The following is an 18,865-nucleotide window of genomic DNA, read 5'->3' on the forward strand; positions in this document are numbered from 1 at the left end:
CAGATTAAATAATTATAAAGAAAATATTTTAGCTGATAGAAGGAAAAACTCTTGTTATCCATTGGCCATTGCAAATGCTTTAAAAGCCACATGCCTTCAAGAGACTGACAACGCTATTTTGTAGGGTGAGTTCCCCCATTTCTCATGTGCTAAAGGACATCTGCTTATGTAAATTCTTATACACAACTTCTCCTCCTGCCCATAACAAAAAAGTTTACCACCATTTCAAATCATGAAATTAGAATCAGGTTTTCCAGATTATATGACAATATTAAAAAAAAACGTCTTTAAGCAATAGGCTGGTAGAAATTGTCTTATTTCAACCTCAGATATCTAGGGTCTGACGGTCTTTTTACTATTAATCTAGTGTTAAATTGCCAAGGATTGGGTGAACCAGCAAATTCAGCCCAATAGAGGAGTGACACTAAAATAAGAACCTCCAAATGTTTATCAGGTGATCTGCAGGTAACTCCTGCAAAAGCTATGCATGCATGCATGCATGCATGCATCTACAATAAAAAAATAAATGGTAGGTGTGTGGCCGATATTGGACGAGAATCTGACGTGTGTACAGCGCCCGTCGTTCGAACAACTGTCCTGGCGGATCCACGAACAATGGACTACGAACGATCCTAATGTAAGAGAAGGGGGGGAGCGCGCAGCGGGGTGCCGCTCTGTGGGTCTCCCCCTCTACTCTGCATGAAGCAGAATGGTGCTGTATGTACAGCACTCGTTCATGCATTGTGCAGTCCTTAGTCATTGGAAAGGATTGTGAAAGATACTTTCGATCGACTATAATTGCAGGTGTGTATGCAGGTTAACTGTGAAGCACGATGATGGAAATGTTATGGTTTTAGGATGCTCTGTTGCTTCAGGGTCGGCACAGCTTTTAAAAAATCGGGTCAACTATGAGTTCTGTGGTATATCAAAGTGTGCCTAATGAAGATGTAAGACCACCTGATCAAATGTAAACATTTGTTACCTAAAATGGATCTTTTAACGTAGTATTTATTAGAAGAGCCCTGGCAATCCACCAAGGAATGGATCATTAAGATAAAAGTAAGAATAAGGACTGGCCTAGTCACAGCCCTGATTGAAATCCCAGTGAAATGTTGTAGAGAGATCTGAAACAGCAGTTCAGCTGCCAGCCTTTAGGACCAGGAGTGTATTTACTTTTTCCACAGTACATAAATAGATCAATAAATAAATAGGAAAGGCACTATATGTTCTTGTGTATTTGAGTATATCACCCCCCACTGTAGGATTTCTTCAAACTTAGCCAAAATAATAACTACATACCTACTCACAATATATCATAATGTTTTAGATGTGAAAAAAGACACTGTGAAAGTGGTCTAGCAGGACTTACAAAGGAAAGTCAGTGCTTTAAAATATGAAAACCAAGTAATTGAGACAGTGAAACAGACCACTTGGTAGGTGAAAATGGAAAAGAAGTGAGTCACAGTCTGTGACAAGAGAGCTAGTTGAGAATAAACAGCTATTCTTCCTCAACACCACACAGCCATTGTATTCGAACACATCTATCCCTTGCTGTTCTCATTAAAAATAGAAAAAAAAAAAGTTTCTTGGCTTTTGGCACACTTAGCGCAAAGCTGGTCAATGATCGGTGATGGGCGAAAACCCTCGTCCATTGTTATGCGTGACTCCCCACAAATGGATCACCAAGTGGAGAACAAACGACGTACACAGAGTCCTCTCCGCCAGGACACTTCACGTTCTTGAAGTCCACAACAAGTGGATTACAACGAGTTTAGCGTTGAGATTATACACTGGACTGTATTCAGCAAAGACTCTTCACTCCACAAAAGGAGTGAATGCTTTTTGTGTTGCCTGCCTAGGCCTTATCTGTTCACATGAATTGAAAAAGGCCGAAGAGATGAAGTCTAAGAATGGGACCCGTAACTAATACTGATCAACATTTCAACGGGATAGTCTCTCAAATTCACAAAAGAGAGGGTCAAAAGACCCCCACATCGCTGGGATACACACTATTTAGAGACAAAGTCTGCAATTTTAATGAGTTAATATGTAACCAAGAAAAAGAGTTCCCGAAGATTACTTTAGCAAACTAGCTAACTTTTAAAGCAAATAACATCACATACAACCACACATTCCAAAAGTGAAAGGTATAAGCACCTGTTCCTGAATTAAAGTAGAACTGTGTAACAATTGTCTTAAAAAAAAAAAAAAAAAAAAAAAAAAGATTATGTTTCCACCTTTTTTTTTGATATTTGCTATATCTTAGTGTTGCTGATCTCCTGTATATACTAAGGAGGAAACTTTTTTTTTTAACTTTTTTAAACTTTATCATATTTTTTTTATTGTAGTTGGAAGAGCTAAAAATGTTGACGACTGCAGTACACATCCGATTCTAATGCAGACTACAAGTGGACTTTTCAATATGTTACAAAGGTATTATCTGCTGTTACTATAAATCTTCCCTAGGAAATGCTATGCAGACATTGCAGTGGTGTATGCAGCGAGAGTTTCCAAGAAGGCTGCAGGAGATTAGCAGCTCTAGGATAGAACCAAGAATAAAAAAAAAATTAAAAATTAAAAACTGTATTTTTATTTAAAAAATGACAATTAAGACACCCAGTGGTTTAGCAAACTAAACATCATTCAATAAGAGTACACATCTAGTCAGTCTTACCAGAAATACAGGTTTTGTTTTTCCATTTAACGGTCTGTGTCCCTAAAAGGGCACAAAAGTGACTTGCTCTGCGATTCATAAAAACCCTGGGCATGGTACTACAGCACAAATGACTACAATGCAATTTATATATTCCTCACGATTGAGGGTCAAAAGATCCAGAAAGTGAGCAGAGCCCATTCTCTGGTTTTCTCTTATATAAAGTCAATTTGGGGATGAAAACGACGTTTAATGAATAGCTAACCAGAACTGTACATTGTGGACTTCCAGCCCAGGCTGTGGTTCAGTTTGAAAGTCATTTGGTGGCCTCATAAAGAATAGAGTGAACAGCCGGCCACATCACACACATACCAGACATAATCTGGCAAGAGCAAAAGAATTGAATTTTCAGTATGGCCAAAGCAGAGACTGTAATTTAACAATGTGTTGCATGTTTTGTGTTGATGGTTCTGAAAATGTTATGGTTTCTCGATGAAAATAACAGGTGCTTCTTACCTGATGGTATACCTACTTTAAATGTTTCTTGAAACGAGACTTTTTTTTTTTTTAACAGAGCATACTCAAAAATTAAAACTAAAGTAAACAAAAAAGTGTAATTTGCAAACCCAAAACACAAGAGTTAACATATGTGCTGTGGTTCTTCTCCAAAGAAGAAGGACCCAAAATCTCTACAGCAGTCATGGGGGGGGGAGAAACTACTAACAGGAAAGAGGTACGCAGGCCCACCTAGCTGAAACCAGGTCCTTAAAAGACTGAGCTAAGTACTGTAACTGAGCCAATCTCTGGAACACCAATGCCTTTTTGAGGAAAATTGCCCTAAGCTGGCCATAGAAGGCATAATCTTCTATAAATATACAAGAGTAGCATGAAAGAGTTTCCATATTATAAATTTGGAGTGATCAACCCTATAGCCATTTTTGGCACCCCTTTGATACACAAGTACCTTAGGCTCTCTCTTTGGCTTCTTTGCCCCTTACCAACCGACTCCTAAAATTCCTTCTACCTGAGGAATACTCCCTTGTGGTGGCTGATACCATTTTCACCATTGACACCCTTATTGTGCCATTTCAGTACTTGCCTGCATAAAAGCTGAGTACAGTAAGTTACTTCTTCTTAACACTGATTAAAATGGATACTGCCACTTGGTCCTGCTGTAAAAAGCGAATAGTATTGTTGGAGGAAGGCTTCCAGACTTAGTTGGGTTCACTTTATAAAAGAGTATTCCAGCAAGACCAAGAAATGAAGAAAAAAACACTTTGATAACATTAGAAAATGTTTATGTGGTAATTGAATTTGAAAAATTTGATTGTATGTATGCTTTTTTTTTTTTAAAAAAAAAAAAGTCATTGGAATTCTAGCATCCCTGTATCAAATCCTTTAAATGTGCATAGCACCCTCTAGTGGCTGAAGTGCATATTCTAGTCTCTAGGGAAGCAGGGGATGCCAGCATTTTTTATGAGAAAATATAACATATTTATATAACATAGTCTTAGTTTTTAATTTTTGAACTGAAGGTATACTGCTAGTTACTTATTATTTACGGATTAATAGTTAACTTTGAATTAGCAACAAATTTATGTTGGAAAATGAATTAACTGAGGCACACAGCAAAGATGTTTACATTTACATCAACTAGGAAGCATTTATTGCTCCTAAGGACACCCCTGCTTTGGAGCCATTTACTGCCATTTAGCCTGTTGGTTATCAGCAGTGCAATGCATGAAGACTAATGGTCTGTAGGGTTGGGGAGCAACAAGAAACAACAACAGGTTTGGCATAGGTGGCAAAAGAAGAAACCATAAAGCTTTAACCCCAAAACAGACCTCACAAGCTAGAAGTGGAAATTCAGTTCAGCTGGTTGACACCATATATAAAAAAAACCTGGCCAGTGATTAAGATTTCGCCACGAGTCCCAAAAAGAACTTAGGTTCCAGACATATTTAGAGCCTTACCAATTACTATAAAATATACAAAAAAATGTTTTGATTGAAACAGCTCCTTTAAAACCATTGTAAAATAACTTTTCACATGTTTAGGACAAGTCCAGGATACAGCTCTCAAATGTGCAAAGCATGAGTTAACGAGCAGTGAGTGCTGCAGATGTCTAAGTTGAATGATCCATCCTACATTTTTTTTTTTACAGTGTGGTGACAGAAATGATATATATTAGGCCTCTGTACACCTCTGATGTGGCCAACCATAGTGATGTAGAGCATGCAGATGTGGTGACCAGACCACCCAAAAGGGGAGGCCAGACTAACCTCTGTGTGGGCATCACACAGTTACAAAATATCTATATGTTGTATCACACATATATTATAGTGCATTACAGTGTAAGTCATTATAATTAAATGAGCAACAAACTAGAAAGTTCCCCACAATAGTCTCAGAAGGCGGATGTTCCGTCTAGTTACTGCTTCCACCCAGAACTTTTACAGAATGTGGAAAGTAGACAATCAGACTAATTTAAGAAAGTGAGTGTCACAAGGCTACATCCATAGATGATAAAGACTTACTGCTTCCTAAATTAACATTTCTGTTCTGTAAAGGAGCTAGTATAGGGCATGAAGCAATAGCTTCTTACAGCGCTGCTGTGGCAAGATAAGTATACAAACATTCTCAACTCCAGAGAACCGGAGAACATACACATAGGGAATCCAGCTGCAGGACAATGTGGAAGAGAAATACCACTGCAAGTTTGTCTTTGGATCCAAAGATGCACTATATGGTCGAAAAACAACTGACTATCACATCTACCTATATTGCCAACCACGTTGGACAGCCCTTCAAATAATTCCCATTAAGGCACCCTCAATACTTTAGCATGCAAAGAATTTTTTGAAAATCAGGCACCTTTGACCTAGTTTCAACATTTTGGTGAAGACCTTTTCTGTTACCAAATTAATGTGCACAAAGTCAGTTTTATAAAGACAAAATTTGATAAGTTTGGTGTTGAGGAACCAGAGCAGGCTGCAAAAAAAAAACAAAAACCAAAAAAAACTAAAAACATAAACTTGAGCCTGCAGACTTGAACAGACACTTTAAAATCTTGTGGAAAGTCTTCCCAGGACACTGGAGACTGTAAAAACCAGAATGGTAGTGGGAGGCTACTTTATATTAATGTTTAGGGTCAATGTCTGAAGTATCAATGGAACTTGCAGATTAATGAGGTCCAGAAAAGTACATTATTAGGCACCTTTAAGACTTGAGATAAACCTTGCTACCACTCAACTGAGTGGAAGCAGTTGGGAACCACTGTGTGGAAGTGTTTGCACATGGTTGAATTTCCATTCCTTGACACAATATGTTACTTTTTGTCCTCTGTTGTCACAAATGTGTTGACCTATGGTACAGTTTGTTGTTCCTGGGCCCACAGCACCAGTTTGCTATGTGCCTGGGAGCAAATAACATGCGGAGTACATTTTGTGTGGATGTTTGTATACAGCAGCTAGATCAAAAAGGCAGAGCTTGATGTGCATTGTAATGAGTGAAATAAGTATTTGATCCACTATCAACCAGTCTGGAGACTGGCTAGGCCACTTCATGTGCTTCTTCTTGAACCACTCCTTTGTTGCCTTGGCTGTGTGTTTTGGGTCATTGTCATGGTGGAATACCCATCCATGACCCATTTTCAATGCCCTGGCTGAGGGAAGGAGGTGCTTACCCAATATTTAATGGTACATTAATCCATTGTCCCTTCGATGCTGTGAAGTTGTCCTGTCCCCTTAGCAGAAAAACACCACTAAAGCATAATGTGTCCACCTCCATGTTTGATGGTGGGGATGGTGTTCTTGGGGTCAGAGGCAGCATTTCCTCCTCTTCCAAACACAGCGAGTTGAGTTGATGCCATAGAGCTCAATTTTGGTCTCATCTGACCACAACACTTTCACCCAGTTCTCCTCTGGATCATTCAGATGTTCATAGACAAACTGCAGACCAGCCTGTACATGTGCTGTCTTGAGCAGGGGGACCTTGCGGCCTCTGCAAGATTTCAGGCCTTCACAGCACAGTGTGTTACCAATTGTTTTCTTGGTGACTGTGGTCCCAGCTGCCCTAAGATCATTAACAAGTTCCCCCCGTGTAGTTCTGGGCTGCTTAGTCACCTTTCTCATGACCGTTGCAACTCCACGAGGGATCTTGCATGGAGCCCCAGACCGAGGGAGATTGACAGTTATTTTGTGTTTCGTCCATTTGCGAATTATCGCGCCAACTGTTGTCACCTTCTCACCAAGCTGCTTGGCGATAGTCTTGTCACCCAGTTCAGCCTTGTGTAGGTCTACAATCTTGTCCCTGACATCCTTAGACAGCTCTTTGGTCTTGGCCATGGTGGCTAGTTTGGAATATGATTGATTGATTGCTTATGTGGACAGGTGTCTTTTATACAGGTACTGTAACAAGCTTGGATTAGGAGCACTCGCTTACAGAGGGTCTACAGTGAAGACAACTGGGAGCCTGAAATCTTGCTGGTTGATAGGGGATCAAATACTTATTTCACTTATTACAATGCACATCAAGCTTTGACTTTTGAGCACTGGGTTTTTGAGGGTTTTAATGTTGTTATTCTGTCTCTCACAGCTACAATAAACCTACCATTACAATTATAGACTGGTCATTTCTTTGTCAGGTGGCAACTGTACAAAATCAGCTGGGGATCAAATACTTCTTTCCACCGCTGTATATTAAATGTAGCCTTATTTTCATGAAACTATCATTTTCCTTCGTTTTATTCATACATTTTCTTTTTTTTACAGAAATATGAGTTCTTCAAGAAGAAGTTGTTTAAATAACCCTAATGTATTTTGCTACATTTGTGGTAAATATTCTCAGCTAAAACAGGGAAAAAACATTACAGGCTCCCCATATGGTATGCAAGACTGTCTACGTCAGAGTAAAAATAGAAAACTGTTTTTTAAAATTTGGTGTACCTATGGTATGACGGTAGCCCAAAAACCATCATAATGATTGTTATTTTTGTGCTGTAAATGTAAAGGGTTTGGGGGAGTACCTGATTTGGAATCAGCGAGACAACCTGTGCCGCATGCTGATGTTCCCATACCAGTGTTCAGTACACTCCCTGATATTCCTGTATCCGACATGGAGGATATACAGGTTTTGGAGTGTAATCCAGAAATTAGCAGTGAAAGTGAATATGAAGAAGATGGAGACTTCTTGTACTGTTGTATCCCTGGACTACTAACCCATATGGCAGTACCAGAATACCGAGCAGAAGATTGGCAGCTTTTCATAGACAGTTCCACTCGAAGTTTGAAATCTGTTTTACTGCATAATGGCAACTGCTATGCAACAATTCCAATTGGTCACTCAACAAAACTTAAAGAAGAACATCCAAATTTCAAAATGGTCCTACAAAAGCTTGCTATCATGAACACCAATGGTCCATATGTGTTGATTTAAAAATGATGAACTTCCCACTTGGACAGAAATGTGGATATACAAAGTACCCATGTTTCATCTGAATCATACAAGGAAATAATACAAACAGTATTTTTTCAATGACTTCTTTGTGATTATTTCCGTAAATATACTGAATAAAGAATGAATTGACATTAAGTATTCTAAAATTTTATTTTGTATACCTAGGCATATCTAGTTTAATTTTGCTTAATTTTCATGTTTCATTAGTTTTCTATGAGGTTATTATTGAGGTCATTAGTTCAACATTGTTTGTTGACCAGTGTAAGACATCAAGATAACTAAATTGCTGTGATATCCTATATATGAAACTTACTGAAAGGATAGCAGAAGTTATCCTTTAACACAGCATATAACAGAATCACAACACAAAATCAAAACAGGGTTTTGTAGGGATTCCCATGTTTAAAAATATTATATTGAAAAGATTTTTTTTCCCCTTTTTCTTCATAACAAGCTGTTCTTGCTTTGCTGTGCAACCTCAGAGCCAAGACAGACACCAGAAGCAAAATAAATAAAACTGGGTCCTCATATTGTCTTTCCTGGCATGGCAGGAAAACAAAATGCCATTGTTGTAAAAAGCAGAACAACTGGATTCGGGTTTTCTTTATCCAGAGGTTTTCCTAGGCCACAATTATATGGGCAGTTCCCAGATAGAAGTATGCTAGAACTACCTCGCATGGCGTTTGCTGGGGTTTCATGGGAAGGAAAAAAAAAAGTGGAAGAGAGCATCAGCAAATATGTGTATTCATCATTTATGTTGTTGTCCAGTATGTAAACATCAGGACTCAGTCATTACCTCCATGTTGGCTGTTTTTAATAAACAACTCCACTCAAAAGCATTTAAATTTGAGCCAACCTTTGCAGTTTTAAAAGCAGTTAGGATCTCATCCAACACTGCTCAAAAACTTTACATTTATCAGAATAAAAATGTTCCTTCAGCTGCTAGGAACCCTGCCTGAAATCTTCAGTGTAGGCACTGTTGCATCTTGAATAAGACAACAGGGAGTACAAAGCTTAATATTATGAATGATAACCAATATTATTAATCTTACCCAATTAATCAACCCACAAATGACTAACCTATAAAGACTTCCCTAAAACCTTACCTTAACTGTTGTAAAAGAAAAGGATACAAGGATTATTATCATCTATACTGCAGTTATCCAGAATGAGTGGAATACCGTCCATCTGATATATCTGTAAAATAAAAGGATAAGAGTGTAACGCTGTCCAGGTATAATTTTTATTTGTTAAAACAATAAGAATTGAAAGCCAACATATTTCGGGGTCATACACAATTTCCCCTTCATCAGGGCCTACATTTATGTGCAGGAGGAATCTGAAACAGTGGCTAATCCTCAGAATTAATTCCAATCTAATACTTGTTTACATCCTTTGTTAACATTTCAGTCCCACTGATCTTCTCTGACCAGTTTGCAGCCATTTATTATCAATAAATACAGCAGTGATGGTTACACTTCTATGGATCTCCATGGCAGAATTTCCATGAATTATTTTAAAAGCTGCAGATTTTGAATTGCTTTGAATTATTTTAAAAGCTGCAGACTGAAAATTGGTTATGAAATAAAATGAATTATATGAGATAGTAGACTTTGAAATATAGTAAAATCTACTTTATTAAACATACAGTTTACAGCATTGCTTGTTTTTAACTTTTTCCGAATAATGAAATCAATTGGAATGACACAGTACACCCATATATAGAAGGGAATCATCGCGCATGATACATCAATGAACTATTTTTGGTTTTGCTGAACACCTAGCAATCTTTAACTCCACCCCTTGCACAATGACATATCATAGAGCTGCTTGAATCACATTTACCTTTCTAAGCCTTGAAAGTGACTTTCAAGTGCTGTCCAAATACCTGGATAAAAGCCTGCCACCCTACCAAAAATGTGAAGTGTTGGGGGGTGGAGGATCGTATAAAGAAAGGTACCTCCAGCCTGTGCTTGCTAGCCAACAATCCCAGCCTTGTAGAAGGTGCTTGAAGTGTTACACATCTTTTCAATTAGCTGGGAGTTTGTGCACACCAATTATGGCACTATTCGCCTTTTAAGACTGCTCAACAAATTAGCAAAGGAACACTCCCTGGATTATAATATCCACATTGGTTCATCCTAAGGTCAGGGTAAGGATAAGGTGCTTTTTTAGGAATTATTCTTGGAAGTAAAGTGCACCTATTCCTAAAACCTAGAGCTATGTCAAAATGCAGGGCTAAATAACAAAAATAAAATCTGTAAACATTACAGAATATGTCCACACATTTAATTTCTTTAAATTTGCTGCAACTACAGAAATTACCCTTGCATACCCCACCCACAGAGTTGCATACAAAAAGTGCTTTTGGGAGCTGTAGTTCTTGGGGCGTGTTGAGGGACCAAATTCTCAGCAAGTGCAACTGTAAAAGTTTTACAAGCCTGGTAATGAGCTGCAAAAAAAAAAAAACTCTTGCTACAACAACAAGTTTATTAATAATAATAATAATAATAACAAAAAAAATTTACATTGTCACAAGAGGAACTGGAAGTATTGGATGTAAATGTGGGTAAGGCCTGGACATGAACATAATGCTCCAGCCAGTTTTCAGTAGATGGAATGAAGTTGGTGAGCTTTCAACATTCCTTACATTGAGAATAGGATTTCAATGGGGCAGAGGGCTGGATTTTTTTAAGTCCAGCAAAGAAAAGAAAAAATGTTTTCCCATTACCCGACAGTCTGTTGGCATGTCATCAGGGCATTAGTCAGATGCCCAGATCTTGCCAGGTCACTCTCTAGTGGAACTGTAGACAAATTTCAAAAAAACTTGCACAAATAGTCATCAAGTCCTCCACGAGATAGGCAGTACAAGCAGCACTAATCCTTTCATTTCCTCCCAGTTCGCCATAAAATAAACAGAACTTAGTGGCCAAGAAATTCTAAATTTTTGGAGCCAGCATGACCCGTCCAAGTAATGTCACAGTCACTTTAAATCATGCCTGCGCCAAAATCATAGCAGCTTTGCTGACTGCTGTAGACAGCCCAGTTAGCGAGCCTCTCCTGAGAGCCTAAAGGGCAGGTGCCGCCAAGGAAAATATGCTTCTGATAATAAAAAGCAAATATTATTTTTATTACTCGTGCAGCTTAGAAGATTACATTAGGTGGCTTAAGCACATTCATTCCTTCAGCCAAAAGCACATCGCTGCACAGACATGCTTTCCAAAAGGTAGCGGCCATTAGGCTCTGCATTGTCAATCTCCAGTGCAAACATAATGGAAAGAATCTCACCCGCTCTCCTCTGATGTGTTGCGTATTGCAGATGAGAAGGTGAAATTAGGAATGAAGTTAATATTTGGAAGTCCATAAAGCAGCTTCTACTTCACCTTGAAATGTCTCTAACGAAACAGGTGTGCTTTAAGAGGTACCTGTGCTTTTTAAAACACAGTATTTTTGAAATGTGCAGGAAAGAGACATGTGGGTGTGATTTTGAACCCCATGTACAAGACTGGACTTTTGTAACAATAACAGGAACCTCTGAGGTCCTAAAGACTGTCTAAGATGAAATGGCTATTTTGGGATCCTTGCAAGTAACTGCTCTAACAGTTATCATGTCAGTTCAGATAAAATGTTTTCCATTTCATGAGTTCCATTTCAGAGCAAGTGACCAGTTTCAAGATAACCCTCCCACCCACACCATGCTTTTCTACCAATCTGTTAGTGCATACGAGTCATGGGTCCATGTGAGAGTTACACGAGGTTAAACACCTACTTCCCTCTCTCACGTGACAGTTTTTGGGCCTGGTGTGCATTGCATCTTGATTAAAAAAAAAAATCTAACTAATAGTATAAACTCTTCTGGAAGGGATATACACTGTATCCCTTCCTGATGACTTTACCTGCACAAAAACAGCAAAATCCTTACCACTGCTTATAGTACATTCATTCTTCCTAGCCACCCCACTCCATCACACAGTACATCATCCCCATCACACCCATCTAAGTATAAGACACCCCCTATGCATTACAACTTGCAAGCAAACTTCTGTTTGGCCAACTTACCTCCTGCTCACAGTGCAATGCTCCCTACCCCTTCACACAAAACATCCCTCTCCTGTCCACTTCATCCCATACAGTCGGTCCCAGTGTTCTCCTCAGGCCCCTTTTTGCCGGCACCACCAAGCACTTTTAGGTGACCACAAGGCTATTTTTGGGTGGTTACTGAAGAGTTGGGTCAGAATACAGGGGCTGCCACCTACAAGTACTTACCAACACGCTTGAAAAAGTTTCTAGTTTGAACTTTGAAGTCCCCTTCCTGAACATTATAGTACATTACCCCTAACCCCCTTCCTGATCAAAGTATATCCATTTCTGGACTCCTTATCCGTCGTAGGACACCTCCTTGTTCACAATAAACTCCTCTCCTTACATTGCATACCTCCCATGCTACCTCTCCATCACCCCAGCTACCTCACAGTTCATTTTTCACAGTCAACCTAATTTCGTTTCTGTCCTTACCATCTTCACACTGAACTCTGACAATACGTTCCACACCACAACTGTCACCTATACAATGGATTCCTGCACTCTTTTCCACAAACATACTCATTCAGAAGGGGCACACTTTTGCTAATCTTTTACTAAAAGACTATTTGGGATGCAAAACAAGGAAGGAATCTCACCACATGAAACACAGACAGTTTCTTTTTCAGACACGGCCCAAAAATGCTATTCAAAAGGTAAAAACCAACTTCCTAAAAGTGTATCGTACTAAATCTTCCACTGATTTGTAGAGATTAAAATCTGTGTGATGTGCTAGGGATTCATTTTTCTTCATTCCCTCTTGTGATTTATACGGTAAGCCAAGACATAATTTGTCTCCAAAAGGATGTTTAATGATGTGTGCAAGCCATGGCACCCCATGTAGTGCTCCCCTGGGGCCCCCAGCAACAAGGCGAGCACCTACATGACTCCTCACAATTCAGAGAATGCCCTAAAGACAAGCAGACATACTATTTTATCCAGGTAACGTTCAATTACTGCCAGCTCCACTTTACGTGCTTGGCAGCATGTGAATCAACAAATGTGCAAAACAGACAAAAGTAAAAGAGAAAGAATTCCGTCTCAGGAAGGTATTCTGCATACTGCATGTTCACTATACGAGATGTGAAGCAAACTATTTTTACAATAAAACTGCAGGTAGCTAGAATAATAATAAAAAAAACTCCAGGTTTGATATATAAAACATGTAAGAACTTTTAAGCACTCTTAGGTGAAAATTGATAATATCTTTTCTTCTGTAGACATTAGGACAAGGTATGCCAGTGTGTTTGTTAAAACTTTTAAACACTGCAACCCTGCCTTTTCTTTAGATGAGAAGTATTTTGCACATATCTCATTATAGATGAAACTCCCAATGCAGTAAACTGAAGCAAGTCAGAAATGCGTCTTATTGCATACAATAGACATTACATGTAAATTGTCTGCACAGGGGAAAGGGGGGTCGATTACACAGATATAACAAGTCTGGAAAACTACTACATAAAAATAGTTGTCTGGATTATAAATTTGAGTTTATCATCTTTATGAAGAATCCTAGAACTCTGCAAAATGAAATGAAAAGGTCTGGTTGACACAGGCTTAAGCTTATACACGTTTCATGTTTACAACAATGTTCTTACAAAGCACTTGCTAAGAATAAGTTCAGATGGATGCTTGTCAGCCACTCAGTTACCACTTCCAAGAGCTCACTTTCAAGCCCTAGGTGTCTGGGAGAATTCACTACTAGTGGATCTGACAAGCATTTACATGTTTTTGTTGTATGCTTTTCATTGCAGTTGCATTTTTCTGCTTTTGTCTTGCACCGATTGTAATGCATAATAGCATATCTGCTTCCCTGCAGTTGTCCTTCAAACCACTGAAAAACAGATTTTCACCTCTTCCAACCACTTAAAAAAGAGTTTAAAATGGTCCTATTAAAGTCTAAGGCAGGGGTGACCACACATTTTGGCTTGGGAGCTACTTTTAAAATGACCAAGTCAAAATGATCTACCAACAATAAAACTTGGACCTATTAACTCCTCTGGCGGTAGAGTTTATTTTGAAAGGCAGGGCTCCGCAATCTACTCGCGTTGCCTTTGCGATCTACTGGTAGTTTGCGATCCACCTGTTGGGCACCCCTGGTCTAAAGAATTGTGTTTTAATGATGACCAAGGCTTAAACAGGGGGAGGACTGGGTGACAGAGGTGAACTGCAGCTTTCCCAAAAGGAAAGTCTGACTGAACTTCTGCTTTTTGGTAAGTTTAGTTAAAGCTTTTAAAGTGGGCCATAGTTCAAGAAGTGAAGAATTGCTAGTTTATTGGTAACATTCATGAAAGTAAATTGTGCTAGAGCAGCACCTGAAAAATGTACTGTTTGTATTGAATTCCTTTTGAATAAAATACAAGGGCCCGTTCTGGTATATGACTGTGCTTAGGCTACATACCCCATGAGCGATAGATTTTGAGTTGGGGATGTTACCAATAAACTGCTCACACTTCTTGTAGGAGGGTCTGTCATTAGGAAAAAACATTTTATCAAGAAAGCTGCCACAACACAAAGGCATGGTAAGAACAAGGCACGGTACATAGGGAAAACATCAGCTGCAGGGAAACCACTTGTCACACTGGTGACTAATACTTTACCCCTTGTCTAAACTTACTGGAAACAGATTCTAGAGTTCTCATTTATAGCAACCTTCACCTCCAATTTGAGGAAGTTAAACACATCTAAATGGGAAAGTCATCACTTCAAACAAGCTGCTAGAAGACTAAAAGTTTAACTTTTACTTTAGTACTAAAGTTTGAGTTAGTGCTAAAGCACATCTCTAAAATGGAGTGGAAGGCTGCTTTAAAGTCTTCTACAAAGCTACCTAAAATGAGTAAAGTCATCTCTGTGTATTGGATACATACTACTTTATACATTTGTATTATTCAGATGAGTCCCATATTTTTTTTTATTTTTTTTATTTATTTTTTTGCTTGAGTAGCAGCTACAAAAAACAAAAAAAACTTTTAAACATTTCACCCTTTATTTTTTTTCAGGTGCACCTAAACAGGGGATTAAGCCTTTCTTTTTGAAGTAAAGATGCTCCTTAGTTAGATTTAGCAATGCTTCAGCCATTTCTCTTTAAAAGGTTTGTGTAACCCTGAAGGCAGAGATAACTAGCTGGTATGACCATGTGCCATTGATTGCAGTGCTGGAAGCTTTGATAGGGTTAAACAGAGCTAAGCTGTAATATCCTAGAACAAAGCAGCAGGACAACAGTAAAGTAAGATACCAGAAATACAGACCAGACCAGAATACCAATACAAACCAGAATACAGGATAAACCCCTAAAAAGACTGTTATAGTATTTTTTCAAATACTTTTTTAAATGGTAAATATGGATGGATAAAATATGAAAAGAAAAAAATATCCTGGATGGTTTATGAGGTTTCTGATTTACGCTGCTACAAGATTTTAGTACTCCTGCTCTGAGTTTCTGTCGAAGCCAGGAGTCAAACCATGTAGTTCTGAGAGTCATGGTTTCAGAGTTTACATAGAGTTGATAGTGTCCTTTACGTTTTGAGGTGAATGTATTTGGGTCTGGCAATGGCTCCTCAAACACAATTACTACATTCTAGGAGGAGGTTACCCTCTCATTCATACCTGCAAACGATTTAATGGAATGGCAGGGCAGCACTGAAAAAGAAGGAGAAATACTGCTTGCAGGGCAGGCATTCAAGAGACTTTGTTACCAAGTGACAAATGCTTATACATCTGTACTTGTATATTCTTTAAAAAGAACCCGTCAGGACTCTGGAGATTTAAAACCATTGTTGGCTCTGTGAAATAAAAGAATATTCATCTTTCTAACATTCAGTTTCTCTTAGTGTTGAATGCATGTGTCCCCCGTGGCATTCCATCCTTCCTCTCTTCAACACATGCCATTTCAGGATTCAACAATAATGTATATACTCCAAGAAAGGGATGGTGGAACAGGATAAAGGAAACTCACAGAAGTATTGTTTGCTGATGAGGCTTTTGGAAGGAGAGGGGAATATACTCCCTTCTTTTGAAGGGACCAGATGGTTCTGAATCTTTGGGGACCTGGGAAGGTAAATACTCATATAATCATGCTGCTGTTTGCTGATGGTGGTGATATCAGTGGTTGACTTGAAGCATCTTTCACATCTCCAGTGCCAATATGTACAAGGCCCAGAATAAAATTGTCGAGTATAAAGCAAAAAGTTATAGCTTCCACTATGAATGTAGCGGTTGTAAATAATTCACATAGGAAGTTAGGTGCAAACTGGATTTCCAGTGGATTGACATGTATTTTTCTGAACTTGTTGCATTTTTAAAGGATGCATTTGATGCATTGTAGATATGTAATAAATATTTTAATATATTTTCCCATGACATTTTATCAAATGTTGCCCAAAAGATTTTACCCAAAGTCATACATACTAAGGTATTTGTATTTCTTATTGACTGATTGAGACAACCAATGAAATACTTGTAGGTTGATTTATAAATCACAATATGTAATTATATTTAAAAAAAACAAAGAAAAGTGAAAACATGCTGATTCTTGCAGGTCAACTCCTTCAAAATTGGCAAAACCTATTTTTATATAACAGTCAGTGCAAAGCTTGTGCAGGAAAGCAAAAGGGAACGTGCAGACAAAAGGCGTGATTCACAATCGACCGCAGCGCACACAGCTCTAGGGTAGGAATATTTCCGGGCTTCCGTAAAGCTGGCAGACACACTCAGATCTCAATCATTAATTCTTCTAACCCCCCACCCCCACCGATGAGATTGTTCCGTGACCTGTGCACAATCCATCATGATGGGATGAGGTCTCTGCAGGTGAGAGAGGAACGTTCTAGAAGGGAAAGAAAAAAAAAAAAAAAACCTCGGGTCTTCCTTCAATTTTCCCACATTACACTACAAACACAAATAGGAAAAATCTGTTTACTATGGTCAAAAAAAATCTTTGCAAAAAGCAAAGCACCAAGTGTAATACCAGTAGCAGCCAATCAGAGCTAATCCCATAAAAAGCTGACTTTAAAGCGAGTGTGAAATAAAGACAATATCAAGTTACCTTGATATAACATCTGTAGTTTGAATTTGTATTGGTCTTCAAATAACACCACCAGACAACACCTAAAGCTAAACACTGAGGTGCTGAGTAGACCAATTTTTATAAATAACTAATTAAAAAGCTCTTTTTTTTAACCTAAGTTCTGTGGCTCCCTGTTACATTACTTGGTGCCATAGAACTGTTCTCTTTCTTGAGTACTACAGAGGCCATTGCATAGGACTTCTTGACATTTGACCTACATTTTGCATTCCGGGCCATTTCCAGCACTGGACAAAAAATTTTGGCAGAGACATAAAATGTTGTGTTCTGCCAACATTGATGCTTCAGCATTTTCAGATTTTTTTTAACATCTTTTTATAGTATACTGAAGAATGAATATAAACATTTCATGCGTTTCAAAGGCTTTAAGTGGCAAATACATCATATTTATGCAAAAAGTTAGCTGATCACTTTGTGTCACAGTCAAACTACAGTGATAACTATGGAAATTTCTACCATTTGAAAGATAAATGTTGTAAAACAGCCTAATGCCAAGGAGGGGTGGAATTAATTGACAACGTGCACAGAAGTGGAAGCTCCATATTCAGGGTCTATGATCTAAAGAGCTCCAAAGGAACACAATGATCTGTTTGAAGACTAACATAGGAACTTGTAGCCATCTTAACCCGTCAAAAAATATGATTCTTTCTGCAAGCCTTTATAATAAAAAAAGGTGGTAGTTGCAAGTTTTATTCACATGATATTTGCAGAAATCCCATATGCAGATCAAAAGGATGAGCTTTGATTTTCATAGCATTTCATATGAAGTGTATGTTCTTTAAAAACACTACACTACTGTGCCTTTTTCAGTAAATATTGAAGTGTGTTTATTTGTGGAAATATTAGGAAGGTGAATTAAATACCTTTGTTTATAAATATGCTTACTAAAGAAGCAGGTCAGTGCTAGTGTGGGAGTTTGAGTGTCTTCATTTCTGAGTGCTATAGTGCACCATGTAATAGTACAACTTGCCTGCAGTTCCAAAGTCAGCCTGTGACTTTATAGGCTCACATGCTTTCCACCACCAAACTTTACATAAATTGATTGAAACCGGTCCCTGTCTCAATGCTGCAGCTAGGAACAAGCCCCCTTGTCTATCTTATAGTAGTCATCTGACTACCACATAAAGAAATTTTAACAACATGACAAGTTGACAAAAAAAAATAGAAAAAAAGTATATATAGTTACTATTTAAGTCCTTAACATTTTTTTATTTTCCCTACTCAGTCCTATTTAATACCTTCACTTTTTCCCTCATTTTGTATTCTGTATTGTTTACTAATTGTTGCATTAACAAAAAGTCTTTTTTTAACTGTATTATAATAACTGTGTTATACACCAGAAACATAACTTTAGTGTAGTTTAGCAATTTAAACCAAAATATAGAATACAATCTATTTTGTTTTTGTCTACATTAACAAAAAAACAAATACTGATAAATGTCTTTTTTCTTAGAATGGTATGAATACAATTACATTTTTTTGCAGGACAATATGGTTAAAAAGAAAACACTTGTTTTTTTATATAACATATATTATATATGACATTGTTTTCTTACATAATCACAATGCCAAAAAAACAGGTCTATAGCAAT

General features: G+C 38.0%; 1 protein-coding gene across 2 annotated transcripts in view; it reads right to left on the bottom strand.

Moving 5' to 3' along the window:
- The window catches only part of ATXN10 (ataxin 10), a 56,089-nt gene that overhangs the window by 3,336 nt on the left and 33,888 nt on the right, over positions 1 to 18,865 (bottom strand). For both annotated transcript variants that reach the window (XM_072400268.1, XM_072400269.1), the window contains exon 10: positions 9,244 to 9,307. In XM_072400268.1, coding sequence (XP_072256369.1) covers positions 9,244 to 9,307 — 64 coding nt within the window. The remainder of the gene's footprint in view (positions 1 to 9,243; positions 9,308 to 18,865) is intronic.

The sequence above is a fragment of the Pyxicephalus adspersus genome, chromosome 2 (assembly GCF_032062135.1).
Source record: "Pyxicephalus adspersus chromosome 2, UCB_Pads_2.0, whole genome shotgun sequence".
Taxonomy (NCBI): Eukaryota; Metazoa; Chordata; class Amphibia; order Anura; family Pyxicephalidae; genus Pyxicephalus; species Pyxicephalus adspersus.